Source organism: Polyodon spathula, chromosome 5 (assembly GCF_017654505.1).
Source record: "Polyodon spathula isolate WHYD16114869_AA chromosome 5, ASM1765450v1, whole genome shotgun sequence".
Lineage (NCBI taxonomy): Eukaryota > Metazoa > Chordata > Actinopteri > Acipenseriformes > Polyodontidae > Polyodon > Polyodon spathula.
Window position 1 is genome coordinate 54,155,886 of NC_054538.1, and position 21,750 is coordinate 54,177,635.

Consider the following 21,750-nt stretch of genomic DNA (forward strand, 5'->3'; position numbering starts at 1 on the left):
GTTATTGATAATCTGCAGATTATCTGCTCTTTAGAATATAATGCAGTATGTTTTCAGTGGATATTTGTTCTGATACACAAGCCAAAAGTCACATTATGTCAGTCAGACCTCAAACAGATCAAATGTTCACCGGAGCAAAAGGGTTAAATAAGAACTTAAGACATTTTACTAGCAATAGGAGGCCATTCAGCCCATCATGCTAGTTTGGTTGTTAATCTTGCAAATAAAGTAAATTTAGACAAAAGACAACCACTTTGGCTACTCTAATAAAATACTTTGTTTGGCTTGCATGCTGAACCTCTAGCTGTTTGCACTGGCAGACTTTTGCAGTGCGATTCACAGCTTTGTAGGTCCTGTGCTTATCTCTGCAGGTGAAGTGTCACATTGACATGCTGGCAATGAAGAGTGTATTCGGCAGAGAGATTGGGGTGGTGATCTGAAAGATGTTTAAATAAGTTTGTGGCATTTCCTCCTTTTTTGTTTTTCACTTCTTTAAAACACATTCAACATTTTGACTGTCCGACTTCAACTGGATTGCTGTTGTCGTCTGGCTGAAATCCAAAATAGTTCCACAACAAGCTTCACTCTCTGCCATTCGCTATGACTGTAGCGGAGGAAGTGTGCAGGAGCATAGCGTGAAAGAACCGTGAAGATAGTGTGAAAGATGCAGGAAAGCAGTGTAGGGGTGGTGTGAGGTAGCGCAAATCACGCAACTTTCACTTTACATGTAGTGTAATGCAGGGATTCCCACATGTTTCTACCTGAGATACCTGTTCAGCTGCATTACTGCAACCCACTATTAGCACTTATGAAAAATTATAAATTAAAAACATTTTCAAATCTGTAAACTTAATCCAAATTTGTTAATTTTTAATTTGAATATTATTTTTTCTTCATTAAGATTTTATTGTTGCTTTTTGTTATTATGTATCTGAACAAAGTAGGAATGAAATTGCGTCATGGCCCACCTTTTGGGAACCCCTGCTGTAATGCATGGGGATGCACCAAAAAAGCAAAAAGTAAGTACCATTACACTAAACTACTGTATTAACACTCCTACTGTACTCTATGTGGGACACAAGTTATATTTTTTAAGCACAGTATTACATTTTGTTTGGTCAAGTAATTCATCCACAGTACTTGATTTGGGTTATGCTATTGAAGACAATGGTTTAACAGGGCAGTAAAGGTTTTTTTTTTTTCCCTTAAACAAAGCTGCCAATATACAGTACTGCTCCAGTGATGAACACACTGGAGGCAACTACAGTATTGACCTTAGTACATGACCTTTGGAAGGTCAGTCACTTCTGATCTTTGCAGACCCAGTACCTTCCAGCTGTAAAGTCAGATACAGTTAATCTCTGCCTCCTTTTAAAATTAGATGTGTCATTCAGTAGCATTGTCCAAAATCATATCTTCGGCTGAGCAAGTTCCCCTGGTGTTTTTGTTCTGTACTTCTAAGAGTTTCAATGATAACCTGAGTAATGATCATGTGTGTCAGGCCTTTTTTTTTTTTTTTTTTTTTTTTTTTTTTTTTTTAAAGAAGCCACCATTAGAAAGTGCCATCTGTGCTCAACAGCCTTTCTGTGCATGGTTTGTTTGTGGTTTGAATGTTTCTTTAGATGTTTTTAGGTCAATACGATGTGTTCTGCGTTTCACTACACACTTCAATTTTTAACAGGCAGGAAGGTTAACATTCTAAATTCACATTGCCGGGCTGAATGACTTCATCTAGGAGCACACAACAGTTGATTCAGTTTTGCACGAAATGTCAGTTTCTGTTTTGAGACCCAGTCATTTTTATGTTGAATCACAGGAAGAAAATTTCACCTGTAATAATTTACAGTAGCACTTCCTGTAGAGCAAGAAGGTTATGTTTCTTTACTTATTTCACTGTAAAGCTGTGAACAGGATGACACTAGTGGTGACGTCAGACCCTGAAGAACACAGACTCCAAAATAAGGACTGGCTGGTGCAAACTGAGCTGTGGCGCTCAGTATATTTATTAAATGATAAAACAAACAAAAGATTTAAACAAAACGCACAACACTGAAAATAAAGCGCACATTGGCCAAACAAAGACAGACAAAACATAAAATGGACGTGACGAACCCTAGACACAAGTACCGTGCTGGTTTTTAGCCAGCACGCTGTAGCAATTGCTATATTATTTAATCTAACTCTCCTCTCTCTCACCCGTTCTCCACTTCCAAGCACACAACCCCCAGTGAGTGAAAACATGCTGCTTTTATGCCGAGACTCGATTGCTAATCAATCAATTGGAGTCCTGGTACAACTGCACGTGAAATAATAAAAGTGCAATTCCCCGTGGTCACATATTATTACATTTTACCTGCATGTGAAGTGCTGTGCAATCCTTGTGCCTAAACACAAACATACATTTTAAACACTCATGCTCGTAACCCATATTTATATCCCGTGTATTTTATACATAAACACCAACATTGACACACTGCATACAACATAAAGCACTAATAAACATAAAGGGGCGGGACACTCTGCCACAAAAGCAAATGAGGATGTGTTTGTGCTTTGGGTCTTAACATCTTTTCACACCATCCGCGTCGCATCAGTGTCCGGCGTTTTCAGGTCAATCTGAAGTGCTGTCACTGAACGCACCATTTCCTTAAAGTAGCGCAAGTACTGTAACAGAAATACTGTCTCATAATAAGGTAATAGTATAATGTCATTAGTCTGTGGTTTTCAGTGGCTATTTTTGCTGCACTGTAGCAGTCTTTATTTCACTTTATTTCCTCTTCACCGTTGAACTGCCTTCCTATTTGACTGACACACACTCACAACAGTGACTGTTATCTATAAATATATTTATAAAGAATGTTTTAACGCTTCCTACCTGTTGGTGTACGACTGTTGAAATTCCAAATACAGATAGTCTGTTACTGTAAGCCCAATCTGTGATCTTCAAATACATGCAGCTATGGCCAAACGTTGTCTGTCTACTTAGGAGGGCAACTCATGAGTATTTGTAAGTTGATTTTGTCCTTGTTCATATTATTATGGAAATGCCCAAAGAAAAAAGGAAATTGAGCTGCTCGAAACTTTTGAAGTAATTCTGCTTTAGAGCATACAGCTATGACTAAAGGTTTTGCATCGCCTAGAATTTTAGGATTGAGATATTAATAATAATTAAAAAACTATGAACATAATTTAGATCTTTTATTTAGCATCATGTAATCAAAGAAACTACAACATGAAATCACAAAAGTCTACCTGAAGCCTTAATAGTAGTAAAGTATTTCATGTTAGATTTTAAAATGTCAAATGGAAAACTACAAAGCTGTATGTAATTCAATATGTGTACGTGACTGTGGAAGGGTGGTAGGTAATTCACTGACACAGGAGACAGACGGGTGAATTTGGCAACACCGCACAGGTGCCCGGTTTTATTTCGGGTTGATATTTTTTCTTTTGTCCCGCAGATGGCGCTGTGGGTCCGTGGTCTGATTTACCAACGATGGTAAACAGAACCACAGGCATACCAAGCGATGGTACACAATACCGGCGCCCTTGCAGGTGCTTCGAAACAATAATTCAAAACAGAAGGCACAAAGAAACAGGGAAAATAAAACAGTAACAAAACTACAAAGAAAAGGTGCTGCACTTTGCAGCGATATCCCGGTCGCCGCTGCCCGTGCGACCCGGATCACCGTCCTATACTGCCGGCTAACTAGCCTGCTCTGATATACTAATCAGGGGTCTGCCCAAGGGTTGCCCACCCTCAATGTCTCGCTCTGAACCTCCGTTTCTTTCTCTCCCACTGGTTCTAGGTCGTGGACCAGCGCTTTCGCACTCTCGGTGCGTTTAACAGGGCAGACCTGAGGAAACAACAGAGCGTTAATTTATAGGGCTAACAATCTCCCAAGACTCACCTCTCAGCCATTCAGAGAGGGGGAAAGTCCACACACCCACTTTCCCACCTCCCCGTGTCACTGCCATGACTCGCAGGCGGTTGTTGGACGACTGCCGCCCTCTTCCTGCAGCCCTGTGAACACGCCAGCAGAGTCAGCACAGATCTCCCCGGCTACAGTGACATTACGTTATAAATGATTAATTAATACTTGCACTTGGTTACTTCCAACATGTTTGCACAGTGCAGTGTATATCCTTCTGTGGCAAAGTGGCTAGTGGAGGGGAACAGATGTAGCGGTGATGCGATGCAGGAGTGACAGGCAGACAACAGTTTCCAGTGAAAAGGTGCTTTTATTTATAATCCAGGTCTGGTGACCGTAAAATAATAAATCCCCGGCGATAAACAACAATGTGTAAAGCGCGGAGATAACAAAACAGGGCACAGTCCAGAACAAAAATGAACCCACGGTCACCAGTCCTGGGTGAGTGCAGACGTGCGGGTGCGTGGTGAATACACAGATACAGTGGTGTGCAGGGGTGCTCCGGACAGTGCTGACCCTTTGCGACAGCTCCGGAGTAGTGCTATAACTGTCTACATTGAAACAAACACAGACAGTTAATAAACAAACACACCATGTATATCACAAAAACACTCTCGCTCCTTCTTCCTCCAAACGTTCTACCCAAACGAAGGAAAAGATCAGCGTTACCCTGGCCCCTATATGTAATCCTGCATGATATCTAGGTAAACGGTTGCAGCTGCCTTATTACTTGCAGCTGCCTCTCGTTTACCTTTCAAATCAATACGGTCTTACAACAGAGTCTCGCTTCTTTCCAGGCTGGCCCACTTCCCTGACCCGGAAACGAACTGTCAGGCCAGCCCTTCCAGATACTTCTCCTCTCGTTCTTTAGCGCCCTCACAGGTCGGGAGGAAGATTCATCACCAGAACTCATATTTCCGTCACACCTTCTCACATTTATGCCCCCACGAAACATTATGCAATGAAATACTTGAGACTGCTGTTGAACATTTCAATAAATCACATTTCAATAAATATATATTGCCTTAACTTTGTATTAGAGACACAGTACTTATTTAAGTGATAATTATGTATCTATATATATATTTTTTTTTACATGTTTTGGTAGCTTTTAGGTTATATGGACAAAGTGGTTTTAACAAAGTGAAAAATATGATGTTGTGTGCTATGTCTAATGTGTCAAATAATGTATTTCTAAGCATTTCATACAAAAAGTGTGGTTTTGACCTACACCCCATTCATTTTTATAAAATCTGTTTATTTGGAAGGAAAAAACTCTTGACTCATTTTTAAACAGCAGTATGTTTTGTGAGCATGTATTTCACTTTATAATTTTTGCATTGAAAGAAATCATTATTTAGTCAGAAAAACAAGCTGGAATAACTTTGGAGAAGAGGTATTTTAAGGGCATTCTAAGAGACATCAGACTGTAAAATATAGAATGAAATGCATTTCAGTTGTTATAGAAATAGCTATGTGACCACTTCAGCTGTGTGCGGTTGTTTCTGTAAAAAATATATGAAAGTGTATGGAAAGGACTTTTGATGACAGACATTAAGTACCCTGTGACTACCTGCAGCGGGATAGCTCTGTTACATTTGCTGGGATTTTACATACTTTCTGTTGCTGTGGGTGACAGTAAGTGAAGTAAATGGACAAAACAAGTACTGTGTGAGTGGCTTAAGTACTCTTCCTTTGCCTGTTTCTTAGATTCACCTTGCCTCTTAAGTTGCCGCAGAGTAATTCAAATGTCTACTGTAGACTCCCTGAGAATCCAAAGTAGCATTTTTTTTGTTTTTGTTTTACTTAATGTTTGTACATTCAACTTGTGACCTTATTGTCATGTGTGGTACCAACAGTATTTGGAATCTACAGTAAAATACTTGGTTCAGTTAATTTTCAAACAGACTTGGATCTTTTAGCGTCCTTCGCTGGTTGTTTCAGGGATAAAATAAAATCCCAAGAACTATGGTTAAACTTCCATAGTTCACCAGTAACTTCAGACTTTAAAAATGAATAATCTGTAGATGTCTTAAATTGTTGTGTATCTTTAGATTAAAGTAGCATGGGTGATAGTGTCAGCCATTATTTGATATGGATGCTTTTACTTAACAAGCAATGCAAATCATAAAAATCTGTGCTTCAGGTGCATCCTGACACCCCAAACTGGATTATTTCTTCATCTGTTATTGATTGTCAAGTGGCCAGATTTACATTTGTATCCTGGAATTGTGGATTTATTATAGCATAGTAGTGACTGCCCAGAGGGCTGCTTCAGTATGCAGTAAAAGGGAAAGCATCAGTATTTTTGAGTTTTTGAGACATTTGTGTATCCTAGTGTGACAGCGTACCCCTTCTCCTGTGTTGAATTATTATTATTATTATTATTATTATTATTATTATTATTATTATTATTATTATTATTATTATTATTATTATCATTATGATGTAGGGGTTTGTGTTTATTTAAAACGCTGTTTTGGTATTGCTATTTTATAGCATGGATGGGGTTTCAATTCCCCATCCAGCTGATCTCACTAGAATGCATGGTCGGCAACTAATGATTTATTGACCAATTGGCTGTAAACCACGCATATAAGAAATCCTGTGCAGAATGTGGTCTAGGGGATAAACTAGGTAATTGTTAGCCAGTTCATCCCTTTACCATGATATAAAAACGAGCAGCTATTGCTGACCGGGGTTGGGGATTGTTCAGAGGTGGAACTTAACAGTAAGAACTGAATGTAATAATTGCTACTCATGCTGGCTTTTCACTAGTGCAGTACTTGTTTGCTTCATTATTTGATGTCTGTCTATTTATTTGTTTTGGCAACATCCCTTTTGTTTTGTGTAAACCTTTTGTTTGTATTTAATAAATACACGCGCAGCGCTTCAACCTGTAGTACTAGTGCCTGTGTATCTTCCTGGTCTGATGTCACCACCAAGCCATCCTGCCACATCTAGTCAGATCTGGAGCAGATGATACAGTATTGGGTCAGTGTACATGAAGAACATGAGATCTGAGTTGAAGAAGAAAACAAATGTACATGTTGACATCCATTTACTGTAAAATGCAAAAAATTGTTAGTTGATGTCTACCCATCTAAATTATTCAAATTATTGTTATCCTGTGCAACTTTTTAAAATTATTATTATTTTTTTTAATACCTGTTGGGTGAACCTCTACTGACACCATGTGCATTGCAATTTTTGATTGAATGAAGATCATGACTTTATCCATACTTAATACAAAAGCTCCCAGGTTCATATATTGCAGAAGGCACCCACTTACAGTACATACAGTCATTAGTGTCAGCATTACTGTAACAACACAAGCAGACTGGATAAGAAGATGGAAGCAGCTACAATGGAAATCGCATTGCAATCCAATTTTCTGCATTGCTTGTTTGGTCAGGTTTGCAGATTTTGATGAGACACAGCTCACCTGTATTTATTTTTCTTCTGTGTTAAGGATTTGGAATGCCCTGACGGATAATTATGGCAATGTGATGCCAGTGAATTGGAAAACGTCTCATACGCGATCCCTCCACCTGCCGACATTGAACCTGATGGAGAAAGGGGTACGTTCTGATTTAAGAGCATTAATTGTAACCTCCAGTGAAGTCATTGGTATTAAGGTAACAGGTTTGTGCATAGTATTCAGGTTGGTACTAACTGTGTGGACTATACAAAGTGTGCAAAGACTACCTGGGCTAAGTCAGTAGACTCCAACATAACATTGCATAATAGGCAGTAACACTGAAATAATAATGTGTAATGTCACACCTACTTTATACAGAAATATACATATATAAAAACAGGGATAAAAAATAGTTTTTAATTGAAACATCGGTAAAAATCGGGGGAGCGGGAGGAGAATCTCAGTGTGCACACTTGAAACATGGAATGTGATGCGTAGCAATTCTGGTTTCTGATTAGGTTTAATGTCCCTGGAATGTATGATGAAGCACAATCTGTGCAAGTCAAAGCCACATTTTCCCAAGTTAACTGGTACTTTGCGAATGTTTGGGAAATTGCTGTGCTGACAGAAACAGTATCTGCAGAAGGAATGAACATGACTTCAGCACAAAACAAGCCAGGTTTATTCGCCTTGAAATCATAAAAATAAAATAAGATTGACAGAACTGGGTGGTGCAAGCCATCGGAAGACACGTCAAAAATCACACTGGATATTTACATCAATGCATTCCATGTAAGTTTACCAACTAAAGCATCACCATTTTCTGTCCAAAATTTATGATTTAAGTTTGTTAGCGTTAAGCAGTGTTTTAGCTGATGGACAGACCGTACTGTCGCAGAAAGTCACTGATACATACCACTGCAAAAAACAGTGGTTGTTTAGCAAAGCACAGCACTCTGACAAACTCATTAACACAGTCATTCTATGCTCTTTTTATTAAAGCACGTGTAAAAGCTGCATAAACTGATTGCTTGTCTCAGTTCACTTTTGTTTCAGTATTCAGTACTTTCTTATTTTTCAATATGTTCTTTTATTGTCAGCGTGAACATGCACCTCAATGCAGCAATATTTGCAGCTGTATTTGCAGCTCTATGCATCCTCGCTCATCTGACTAACTTGTGATTTTTGCTTTTTGTATACTTCAAAACAGTTGATTTCTTTTAGAATATTCATAAACTGATTTATGTTTTCTCCCCATTCCTCATCCACTAAAAATATTATATTTTCGTGTGAGTATTTCAATTTAGTATTTAATCAAGCTAGTAGTTTGCAATTGCCACAATAATCAAACTTTTTACATTATTTGAGGATGCAGTGTACGGCTGCTACAATGTCAGAGTCAAAATAAAACAGCAATTTTAGATAATATTTAATAATAGACAAAAATCAGGAATAAATCAGTAAAAACCAACACCCAGTTTAAAAAAAATAAAAAAAAATGTAATTTTTAGGCAATTCGGAATAAACCGGAAAAGCAGAACACTGTTGTGTTTTTTTTTTTTTTTTTTTTTTTTTTTTTTTTTCCACATAGATACAGATTTTTTTCCTTGTGTTTTCAACCCTGGTTTAATACTGGGGGAAAATACACCCAGAAAATGTTTTCAAAGATAGTCGCAAAGCCTGCCTTCGAGAGTGAAATGAAAATTAGGTCACAAGTTCCAAACACTGCAGTTGGGTGGGATTTTAACATTTGGCTTAGCCAGTCCATTCTCTTGGTTTGTCCAATCCTTTTTTAATTATGGCCAGAGGATATTCAGTTGCAGGTGAGTCCCCAAGGCAACAGCTTGCAAATCAGAAGAAATATTTGTTTGTTGCAATTGTTAAGTATCTAAGATGTTAGTTTCTTTGACCTGTGTTACTTTGTGCTTTTCTCTCAGCATGGGGTCTTCTACCGCTAAATTGAAAACCCAAACTAAAAAGGGTAGGTGACATGTAGTTAAACACATTTTTTGATGAAAGTACTTTTTTGCCTACATTTTCGTGATCTGCAGCGAGTTACGGGCAGTTTGCTTCATGTCACTTTTCAGAGTTCCTTGGTTGTATTTTTTTGCTGACTGGGTAGGTAGATTACATTCCAAATGATTTCAAAGAAAATGTCAAAAGAAATTCACTTTATGATGTTCATTGTGCTGGTTGGTTTCAGTGAATCTGGGTGCAGTTTACTGAAAGATAAATGGGCCAATTAAATACTTTTCTTGTATTTGGGCTTTTTGCTGTTCAAGAGTGTCTTCTCCTGCAGCAGTTTCATTACAGAAAGATGTTTAAAAATAGGACATATACAGTATGTGATAACAGGATTCAGGATTTGAATTTCATACATAATGCAGGGATGTGGATAAAAGCTGGGATCCGGCAAAAATCCATAGCTATTTTATGTACATTCCAGGCTATTTTCGTGATTTTACTGGAAATACACAAACTCGTCTTACCTGTATTCTATCTGTGGAGAAGACAAGCAAATGAGCGTTCATTGATTGGTTGCTTGAGATTAGGTGGACTCAACTGGCTGTCTCCGTTACCAGTTACTGTCCTACAAGTTCGCTAGTTTCTGTGACAGCAAGAATGAGATTAACAGGTTATTAAAGCGGGAAACAAGAAAGACATGCTTTTTATTTTTTAACCCTGTTTAAATGTGACTATTTAAATCTAGCAAATGGTTAGGGGTGGTAATTTTAAAAGTTGAAATGTATAAACTAAATAAGTGGTTAAACATTGAATAATATGTTAGATGTATAACTGGTCACGTAACAAATTTCATCAAGCACATTTTTTAAGGTATTCATTTTCAGTAGTCAGTCACGTGTCTGACTGCTGTGGTGCCACAGTAAGGGCGGATATTATAAAAAGGAAGGGGTTTGGCTTTTGCCTCCAGGTAGTTTTTCTAATTGGTGCAACAGAAAGATTGACACTGGGGCGGGTTGTAATCTTGGTCGATCTGGCGCTTCATTGGTGGACTGTGTGTTCATGCTGTAGTAGGCATGGTATGGTATGCAGTCCTTACGGGGAAAGAAAGTTAATGACAAGCGTTTCTTCTGACTTAGTTATATATTTTTTAATAAAATGGCATCTCTAAACAAAGGAACGAGGTGAAGCCACTTTGGAAGTATTTTGAGGAACCGGACTAGAAAACCATGGAATGTAAATAATTATGCCAAACAAAATTGTACAAGTTAAATCTTTTACCATTTGAAATGAAAACATACAGAATTACTGTGGATTGCGTCACTGAATGCAGCAAAAAAGAAACATCCATAGTAAACAAAATGTTCTAGATGGTGACTGACATTTATTTAGCCCTTACATCCTTGTGAATACATATAACACGATTTTAAAAGGATGTTTTGTTTTTTTTAAATATTAATTCAGACAACGCATAAGTGTAAATACATTATGTATAGGCGTTAATTTACTAGTACACTGTTTTGATGCAAATAATTTGTCAACAGAAGGGGATACTAAACAAAAAGAAATGGATTTCCAATGTGTGGCACCGATCCCTGAACAGTAGAGTTCATATAACAATGCATTGGAATCTGTGCATTTGAAAGATTCTGTAACATCTGTAAGCTGTGTTTTGTATTTATTTACTTATTTATTTATTGGTTTTGTTTTGTTCTTTTAGTATAATGTAAATAAAATAAAATAAAAAGGTTTAGTTTATTCACTTTGTGCCCACAGGGCTGGCACAGGTACATAGCAATAGTGCAGCACTAATACAAAGAGAGACATTTATGAAGATAAAAAATAACAGTGCTTTTAAAAAGACCAAATTCCCATTGTATTTTTTTTTTTTTTTTTTTTTTTTTTTAAGATTCTATTAATTTTTTTTGTATTACATAGAGGACAGCCGCTATAATATTGTGACCTTTAGTAAAAATGTGCACAGATGAATTTACTGGTTAATCAGCTAATGCCCATAAAGTAACCAATCAAAACTTTAAATCGAGTGCAGGGCTCTGCGTTTAGATTTTTAACTACTGGCCCCTCGGGCCACTGAGCTAGTGTTTTTACTGGCCCGGATGCAATTTTATCTGGCCCAATATATTTATATATTTTTTCATGATGGTTTTTATTTTCAGTATGTTTCTAACTGTGTATGATAACCAAAGAGAGCCCACGTCTCAAAAGAAAGTCGCTAAATGAAGCCTTTTATACTGAACAAAAATATAAATGCAACATGTAAAGGGTTGGTCCCATGTTTCATGAGCTGAAATAAAAGATCTCAGACATTTTCCATGCTCACAAAAAGCTTATTTCTCTCAAATTCTGTGCACAAAGTTGTTTACATCCCTGTTAGTGAGCATTTTTCCTTTTCCAAGAATCCATCCACCTGACAGGTGTGGCATATCAAGAATCTGATTAAACAGCATGATCATTACACAGGTGCACCTTGTGCTGGGGACACTAAAGGCCACTCTAAAATGTGCAGTTTTGTCACACAACACAATGCCACAGATGTCTCAAGTTTTGAGGGAGCGTGCAGTTGGCATGCTGACTGCAGGAATGTCCACCAGAACTGTTGCAAGAGAATTAAATGATCATTTCTCTACCATGAGCTGCCGTTGTTTTACAGAATTTGGCAGTACGTCCAACTGGCCTCACAACCACAGACCACATGTAACTTCGCCAGCCCAGGACCTCCACATCCTGCTTCTTGACCTGCGGGATCGTCTGAGACCAGCCACTTGGACAGCTGATGAAACTGTGGGTTTGCACAACCGAAGAATTTCTGCACAAACTGTCAGAAACCATCTCAGGGAAGCTCATCTGCTTGCTCGTCATCCTCACCAGGGTCTTGACCTGACTGCAGTTCGCGTCGTAACTGACTTCAGTGGGCAAATGCTCACCTTCGATGGCCACTGCCACGCTGGGGAAGTGTGCTCTTCACGGATGAGTCCCGGTTTCAACTGTACCGGGCAGATGGCAGACAGCGTGTATGGCTTTGTGTGGGTGAGCGGTTTTCTGATGTCAACATTGTGAACAGAGTGCCCTATGGTGGCGGTGGGGTTCTGGTATGGGCAGACATAAGCTATGAACAACAAACACAATTGCATTTTATCGATGGCAATTTGAATGCACAGAGATACCGTGACGAGATCCTGAGGTCCATTGTCGTGCCATTCATCCGCCGCCATCACCTCATGTTTCGGCATGATAATGCATGGCCCCATGTTGCAAGGATCTGTACACAATTCCTGGAAGCTGAAAATGTCCCAGTTCTTCCATGGCTTGCATACTCACCAGACATGTCACCCATTGGGATGCTCCGGATTGACGTGTACGACAGCGTGTTCCAGTTCCCGCCAATATCCAGCAACTTCGCACAGCCATTGAAGAGGAGTGGGACAACATTCCACAGGCTACAATCAACAGCCTGATCAACTCTATGCAAAGGAGATGTGTCGTGCTGCATGAGGCAAATGGTGGTCACACCAGAAACTGACTGGTTTTCTGATCCGCACCCCTACCTTTTTTTTTTTTTTAAAGGTATCTGTGACCAACAGGTGCACATCTGTATTCCCAGTCAAGTGAAATCCATAGATTAGGGCCTAATGAATTTATTTCAATTGACTGATTTCCTTATATGAACTATAACTCAGTAAAATCTTTGAAATTGTTGCCAGTTGCGTTTTATATTTTTGTTACTTCAGCTATTTAACATGCACACGTGTGTGCGTTTCAGAAAGTGAAAATACTGTTAAGATTTGAAAATGTACATCTACAAGTGATAATCATTTTTTTCACAAGCAGACCTGCAACTGAGCTGTGATCATGTGGTCACGGACTTGTTTGTACACTTTGTGAACTCTGCTAAACTTTACCGGCTTACACTGTTATGCTGTCTGCTTGTGCACACGCATTTGCCTTTTATTCTTGGTAGCGTAAGGGACCAGAGTTCTGGTAATTAAATGCAAAACCTGTGTATTCCAATTGGAAATGATTAAAAATATCTATCTCTATTCCTAATAACTAACAGTGTGTCATGAACCAAGTTATTTGATACCTGCATTTTGATAGCTCCTTGTGAGGCGTGTGAGTACAAATGGATTTTCCAGACAGTAATTTACGTGTAACAATTAAAATTTTATTTAATATTACACGAAAAACAAAGAAAAATAATAAAGAAGGATGTGAGGGAGGGAGTGCGGGAGTAATCAAAAATAAAGGAACGGAAGCCTCTTAGTCCTCTTCGCGTTCTGCTTAAATCCAGAAATAAAACAAAAAGGAATAAAAACAGAAAAGAACCAAGTTAGTAAGGCCTCCGTTCGTGACACAGTCCAACCTCCCAAGTACTTCCCTCCAGCCTTTTTTTCCCCGCCTCTATTCCTTAGGACCAACCCCGAACACAGTAGCACGTTCCCTTTAGTATGCAAACCCCGTCCCGGTAGTCAGTGGATCACCAATCCCAAACTGACAGGTATCCTTAATTTCACTTGACTCCAGTGGCTGGAATTTACATACTCGTACTTCCACCCCTCACCAAGGTGCCGCCCCTCAAAAAGATGACTTTTGTCATGGTCACAAGACCTTGGTAAGGGAAATCCGGAGTTGGTTTGATGCCTTCTACTGTTGGGAGGCTGAATTGCAGACCGAAACCCCTTTGATTCATCACACTCCTGTATTAAAATATTATTTTAATTAGTTTTTTGGTAATTTGTATTTGCTGTGCTTTTAAAAAAAATAAAACAAAAAAATGCAGTTCAGAATCCCACGTACTACACCTTGCCTTTATTAAAACGGTAGCTATATAACTATGTAGTTAACTAAATAAGTCCTTTTTTTCTACAACATTATTTAAATCTGTTTGTCAATCAAGATTTGTTTTTATTTATTTATTTATTTATTTTTATGTAAAACCTTCAAGTGTTTGTGTGTAAAATCTCTGTACAGCTAAGAACCGGTAAAACTACAGTTCCTAGATTCCCCCTCACGTCTGAAACCTTTGACCTATAATAATAATAATAATAATAATAATAATTTCATCCATCCAGTTGTACTCAAAATTTTACATACCCCAGTGAACGTTTTATAATTTTTAGATATTTCTCGAAAGCAAAGTATAGGAGAAATCTTTTGTAGCAAAAGTTTTGCTTTTGTGGATGAGGAAAAAAGTTACAAGAAATACATGTCTTCAATGATTTATTAGAAATGTGGGAATTTGCTGCCACTCTGTAGTTGGGGTGGGTTTAAAGTATTCAGAACTAATAAATGATAGATGCAAGTCAGGAAGGAGGGACATTGCCCAGCTGCTCTTGCAGTTTTTGTTGATTTGTAGTAGTTTTTTTTTGTTGTTGTTTTAAATTGGAAAGGGGAGAATTCAGTGTGAATTGAGTAACCATTTCCAGTGTTTTTATGGTGTTTATTGGCTATACACAATTAAAAAAAAAAATTGTATCTGGGACAGGGTTTTTTTTATCAGTTAAAACTGAAAATCAGATCCCTAATTATAGCATTTATATGCCTGACCACAAGTCCAGATTTTGAAGTATATAAAAAAAAAAAATGTTAATCATTCAAAGCGTCTCCTCCTACTTACGTTAATTTCTATCTGGGTTTTACATGAATATGTCCGTATAAAAAACAATCAAAAAACAGATTATATAAAATAAACAAATAATTAATATATACAGTAAATACAGAAATGACTGTACATGGGAAGTTGCAGTTGATAAATGCATATACTTCTAAATAAACACAACTTTAGAATATCCCAAAATGAATTACTGACAAGTGTTAGATGTTTTTGTTGTCCTTTTGAAATAGACAATACAAATATAACATTTTTGTTGGGCTGAAAAACCTCTCTATGTAGGTAATCTAGGAATGTGGGTTTGTGAGAGCTCCAATCCAATCAAAGCCTCTAATTTAAAAGCAAATATTTTGAAGCCACTTATAGCCAATCCAAACGCCACATTTCGGGACATTCCAGTACATCCTAATTTGGCCGTAAGTGTCGTCTTGTGTGCATTAAGTATACATTTATACAATAAGTCTAAATGTACCTGTAGCAGGGCGTCAGGAAAGCCCTGCTGTTTAATCGTATTGTTTGTTCATTTTTAGAACAGGGTCTCCCCCTCTGCCCCTATGTCGTATTTGTTTATTATGACGTCATACATATTTATGTATGTTTTTGTGTATGTATATGACGCGTAGATGTGCGTTTGTTTTGTTATCCTTTTTGTATTTTGCAGCGTGGATGGGAAGCCCCATTCACATTAAAAACTCGTAATGTTGCTAATCGGGAGATGGTAACCTGGGTGTTCGGAAGTGGAGAATGGGAGAGCGAGAGGAGAGAGATTAATTTTAAAAAGATTTAGGATCGTAGTTATTATATTGTGTTCGTGATTATTTTTTTTAATTATTTATTTTCTGTGCTCTGTGAGCAAGTGTTTATTTTTGTTTAAATATTTTATTTGTTTTTGTTTGAAATAAAACAGCGCACGTCACACCTTTGAACTGCAGTACCTGCCTGTCTGTTTTTGATCCTTCTGGTCTGACATCACCGCTCGGCCGTTTTCTGCCACAGTACAGTTGACACAAGAGTTTCTTGTTTCACACATTCACATACGCTCACAATATGACAATCTTATACCACAAAACAGGTTTAACTGTACGTATTAACTTATACATTGAATATTACAGAAGACTATAAATAATCAAAACACTTGGCATGATTTGTTCAATTAAATGTAGATCTTTACAGCCTTTATACTAAACCCAGATAAAGCAGTGTAGTTTGTTTTTTCAATTGTGTTGTTCTGAATCCATTCTGTAAAAATCTGGTTAAAAGTATGGTAATTCCTGTGTGTTATGATAAAGATAACTTAGTGATGCTTCAAACTGTTCTCTAATACCATTTACATTTTCTTTACAGAAAATTGACAGTGTAAATCTTGACTTGTCAGATGATGAGGAGTTGAGGGAACAGCTGGACATGCATTCCATCATTGTCTCCTGTATAAACGATGAGCCGCTTTTCACTGCAGAACAGGTATGTTTATCCCAGCCATTCAGTTATTTAGTTAATAGTACCCCATAATAGCTGGAATAACTGCTACAGTAGTTCATTATATATCTGAGCTGGTGGTAGGGACAGGGCTGTATTAACCCTTTGCGGTCCATTTATTCAGCGCTCGTCAGGCACGTAAGGTCCAATTTATTTTTACACGCACTGTTTATTTTACACATGCTGTTAGGTATTTTTTTCACATTAAAAAGGCACTTCATATCAACAGGACACTCAGTACTGCATCTCCAGCCCTGCCCCACCCCTTGTTCGCTGTGTTTATCACATACCTCTTCGTAGTTGTGTATATTGATAAATCATCTCTTGATCACTCGTTTTATCACCAAACTCCTCAATGAAGCGATCAAAGTCATTATTTTATTACTGTAACATCTCAAAAATTGTCCGGAAGCAGTTATCTTGTATGTTTGTCCGTGTTATCTCTGTGCTGCAAGGGCTATGTGTATTTTTTTTAGGCTCCTATCGGTCTCACTCGGCCATTGAAAGGTTTTCTCTGATTTTTCCGAGAAAAAAAACGACTAGAGACCTGTGCTTGACGTCTTTTTGATTGTCGGACAGGAAAGGGAAAATTGTAATGTCGACATAAGACCACGAAGGGTTAACGCATAGACTAACTAGGCAGCTGCCTAGGGTCCAAAGTCATGGGGTGCCCCAAACAGATTTTTTTTAAAACAACACGCTAAAGTAAATTTGAACTGATTTGCCGTGCAACGGTTGCAGTTATGAAAGATTATAACATACGTTTTCAATATTCAATATTGATGTTATATAGCAGCTTTCATACTGGACCACCATCACAAAGTACTTTACATTATAATGAGGAACAATGCATAATACACTAAATACAGTGAAATACAGGGCATAGTACATTAAATACAACATTAAAAAAACAATGCAAACACATTAAATATAGGCATAATACATTAAATAAAAGGCTAGGATATGAATTCTAAACAACATTGTGGATGCGTGTATCAAGCATAATCATACATGTAAGATGGAGCAAAAAACCTGAAATTGTTTCTATGACCCGTTACTATGACTCGCTGCACAAAGCAACATATTTTGAGTTTACTGGAAATGAAAGAAGCTGTGGAGTCATTGAAAGGTTTTTCTGAAAAGTGCTGTGGATGCCATGAACAAACCAACCACAGGAAAGGACTTTTTTAACTTCAAGAAGCTATGGAAAGTGCAGTATTACCTTGGAAGAAAGTAACTGGGTTTACAACAGAGGGTGCACCATATGACTGGATAAGAGTGGACTGGCTAGTAGCAGAGTGCTGGAAAAAATTAAAGAAATGTAGATATACCATTTTCTTACACTGGATTCTGCATCAACAAGTATTATGTGGAAAAGTTACAGAATTAGAATGTAATGAGCATTCAAGTGTGCGTGAAAATAAGTGCCAGGTGTCCAGACAGAAGTCATAAAAAGGTACATTTCATAGTGGTTCTGTTTACTAGTCCGCATTTTCACAGCTTGTCAGTATCTTTTTTTTTGTTTTCAATGCTATTAATAACATTATGTTTTGGAATATTGAGACATATTTAATTAGCATTATAAACTTTGACTTGTTTTTGTTTTTGCTGTTTTGAGATTTCCGTTGAAATAAAATACTCTTCTGTTTCCCATTGTATTACATTTGTGATAATGAGTTTTTTGTCAGTGTTCTAGGAAAGCTGCTTCTGGTTATATGCCTATTTCTGTACTATAAAATACATTATAAAATGGCTAGGATAAATTAAGTGCTGTGATTGGCTTAACAAGATCACTGACCGTGCGGTAAGAATTGTCTGCAGTACAATGATCCAAAGCACAAGGCCAAAGCTACACTGGAGTGGCTTAAGAAAGTGAATGTCCTTGAGTGGCCCAGTACTACATTAAATTGGAGAGCTATCTGAATTATTAGTACAGTATTTGGTGCTGTGTGAGTACACTCAACATGTCAACTAGGATTACAGATGTTCATATAAATAATGTAACTGCACTTTAGGACGGTCTGTATAAGAAGCCAATTGTTTGTGCCTTTCTCAAATTATATGTACACCTTAAAACACCATCTTCCACTAAAATATTAAATATTTAGTTATGTTAAACTGAAATACAGCGAGCAATTACCTGAAGATAAAATGTATAATACAAATTAAACGGAAATATACCTTAAGATAAATGTCACCTTTTTAAACAAAAAATACTGTCTGCAATATACTTACACAAAAAGATGACAACCTATTTAAACAAATTACTGTCTGCAATGCAATAATACCTGTTTCCATTTTTAAAAAAAATACAAATTGCATCCTGTCATTTTCCACAGAGAACCTTACCTTTAAGTTCTACCATTCGTGCATGCATAGAAAGGCTGAAAAAAGGCAAACGGTAACTTATTTCCCAGCTAACTTATTTCCTGTGACATTGGGTTTCTGGGAAATAAGGTAAATAGATGCCGAGTGTCTCTTAAACACCTGGTTATGAATAATAATATAATGCATGTTAAATGCGTGTTAGTAAAATACAAACATGTATTCTGATATTAACAGTGTTGCCTTTGTGTATTGTACATGTTTTTTTTTTTTTGTATTAAGTGTTTAATGTATTTCAGTCTTGCAATGAATATTCATACTTTGTTCCCTTTTCCAGCATTCTTATTTATCAATGTACACGTTATAAAAACAAACTACTCACTTTTTTGCTTTGATTTTTGATAAAACTGGTACTTGTATTGATTTTATTGTTGATCTTTAAACAGTTTGAAATATTTTTTAGTGTGTTGTGGGCCAACAGTATTAACTTATTTTTCGTATTAACACTGTATTTCATGCGGTTGTTTTGCAACTTTTTCATGATTGCATCTGAAGTATTTGCAGATGTTGGTGATCTTACGTAATAAACGCAGTGCCTCAAATAGGCGCTGGGGCTACTGGCATATATTGTAAATAAACGGTGGGAGTTTATTTAAAGTTTTACGATGCATATATATTTACGGTGCAGCCCACCAAGTGAACTTAAGTTCATTTAAATGGCCTTTGCTTCCAGATTTTTCTGTTGTAAACAAATTTCCATAACCAAGTAATTGAGCAAGATGTATTTATTTTGCGTTTAGTGAATCAAACAAACAAATCTGTTGAATTGATTCACTAAACTGAATGAATCAAACGAATATTCAGTAAAAAGAATCGAACTGCACGTCGCTAGTTTTCAGGCCAGAAAATTTTAATTAAGATGGACAGATGTTGCCAACAAGGGCTTGCAAAAGAGTTGTTTGACCATGATGTACTGTACAAGTTTTGAGGATTGTCCACTGTGAAAGCATTATAACTGTGAAGCCATTTTCACACATAAATGGCAACACTGAGCCATCTCAGAGACATCTCAAAAATTCTTAAAAAGACCCATTCACAAAGCACAAAATTGCACCATCTATGTTGGTATGATACCAGTGTCCTAGAAAATAAGTTGATCAAGCTCTAGAATTTAAAGGTGAGGTTCCATTGTTTGTAATGTCTACATGTTTAGGCTGGGAAATAAGTGGAATGAGCCCAGGGAATTTAGTGCAAAGTATTCAGACCCTTCCTATAGTGTCCCAGTTTGTGAAATTACAAAATGATGCATACACATTTTTTTTTAACTTAATATTTTATTCAAAACTTGAATGCTCAAACTGAAGACTTCTAAGGGTAAGATAAGTTACAGTAAATGTCAGCAAAAGCTAATGAGATAAAACTGAAATATGTTGATTGCATAAGTATTCAGACCCATCAACTCAATATTTGTGTTGTGGTCTCTTCTGACCACAACACCTTTTGACACATTTTTGCAGGATCGCTCAGGTGCTTTGTTGGAAACTCCATGCAGACTTTGAGATGGCTTATTTTTAGTAATGGCTTCCTTCTTGCCACCCTGCCATACAGGCTATTTTTGTGAAGTGTTCTAGATACTTACTAGGGTCTGGGTGTTACAATGCACCTTCCATTTCTTGATGATTGAGTAGACTGTGCTCACAGGGATATTCAGAGACTTCGATATTTTGTTGTACCCTTCTCCTGATCTGTGCTTTTCAATGACTTTATCCCTGACTTGCTTTGAAAGCTCCTTGGTCTTCATGGTTGAGTCTTTGCTTGAAATTCTCTACCTGAACAAGGAACCTCACAGAGACAGGTGTTTTTGTTCTGAAATCATGAGAACCACAAATATTGCACACAGACAGAGGCCATTCAACTAATTGTGTGGCTCGTTAAGGTCATTGTGTGCACCTGAATTAATTTAGGTTTGCCACAGCAAAGGGTTTGAATACTTACGCAATCATGACTTTGCCATTTTTATTTCATATTAATTTTCTATTTACTTCTTTCTTTTTGTTTTTGCTTTGAATGTGTGAAGTAGGTTGTATATATAACACATATTAATGCAAGCTTTAAAGCAACAAAATGTGAAAACTGAGAGGGTCTGAATACTTTTGCAAGGTATTGTAAGTAGATCGAGCCGAGGAAATAAGTTGATTGGATATATAAACAAACAATAAACAATTTAAAATTCATTTTGTAAGTATAATTTATATAAATGAGTAGATCGGATGTTTTTGACAGTATTACGCTAGATAAGGGAATGTGAATATCGCTGTAATATATATTAGCAACAAATACATAATTTAGGATGGTGAAATTTTTGCAGGAAAATTGCTCCAGTTCTGATAAGTTTGTTGGGGATCGTTGATGGACTTCAATCTTCAGCTCTCACCACTTCGATTGGACTGGGCCACTCAGGAACATTAACTCTCTTCTTGTTCAACCACTTCAGTCTGGCTTTGGATTTTTGCTTCAGGTCATTGTCCTGCTGAAATGTGAATTTCCTCCCCAGTTTCAGGGTCTTGGCTGACTCAAACAAGTTTTCCTACTTTGCACTGTCCATTCTCCCCTCTATCCTGACAAGCTTCCCAGTCCCTGCTGAAGACAAACCCCCATAACATGATGCTGCCACCACCATGCTTGACAGTTGGGATGGTGTTGACTGGGTAATGTGCAGCGTTGGGCTTGGGCCAGACGTAACGCTTGGAATTTAGACCAAAAAGTTCAATTTTTGTCTTGTCTGACCACAAAACCTTTTTCCACATGTCTGCAGTATCATCTACATGCTTTTTCGCAAACTCCATACATGCTTTAAGATGAGGCATTTTGAGTAATGGCTTCTTTCTTGCAATCCATCCATATAGGCCAGCTTTGTGAAGGGATCGGCTTATTGTGGATGTGTGAACACTGACTCCCATCTCAGACACAGAACTTTGCAGATTTCTCAAGATCATTGTTGGCTA

The 21,750-nt window shown here is 37.4% G+C and overlaps 1 protein-coding gene across 3 annotated transcripts in view; it reads left to right on the forward strand.

The window, feature by feature from the left end:
* LOC121316051 (fasciculation and elongation protein zeta-2-like) overlaps positions 1-21,750 on the forward strand; it is a 72,567-nt gene that overhangs the window by 23,758 nt on the left and 27,059 nt on the right. For all 3 annotated transcript variants that reach the window (XM_041250757.1, XM_041250756.1, XM_041250758.1), the window contains exons 2-3: positions 7,405-7,513; positions 16,289-16,405. In XM_041250757.1, coding sequence (XP_041106691.1) covers positions 7,405-7,513; positions 16,289-16,405 — 226 coding nt within the window. The remainder of the gene's footprint in view (positions 1-7,404; positions 7,514-16,288; positions 16,406-21,750) is intronic.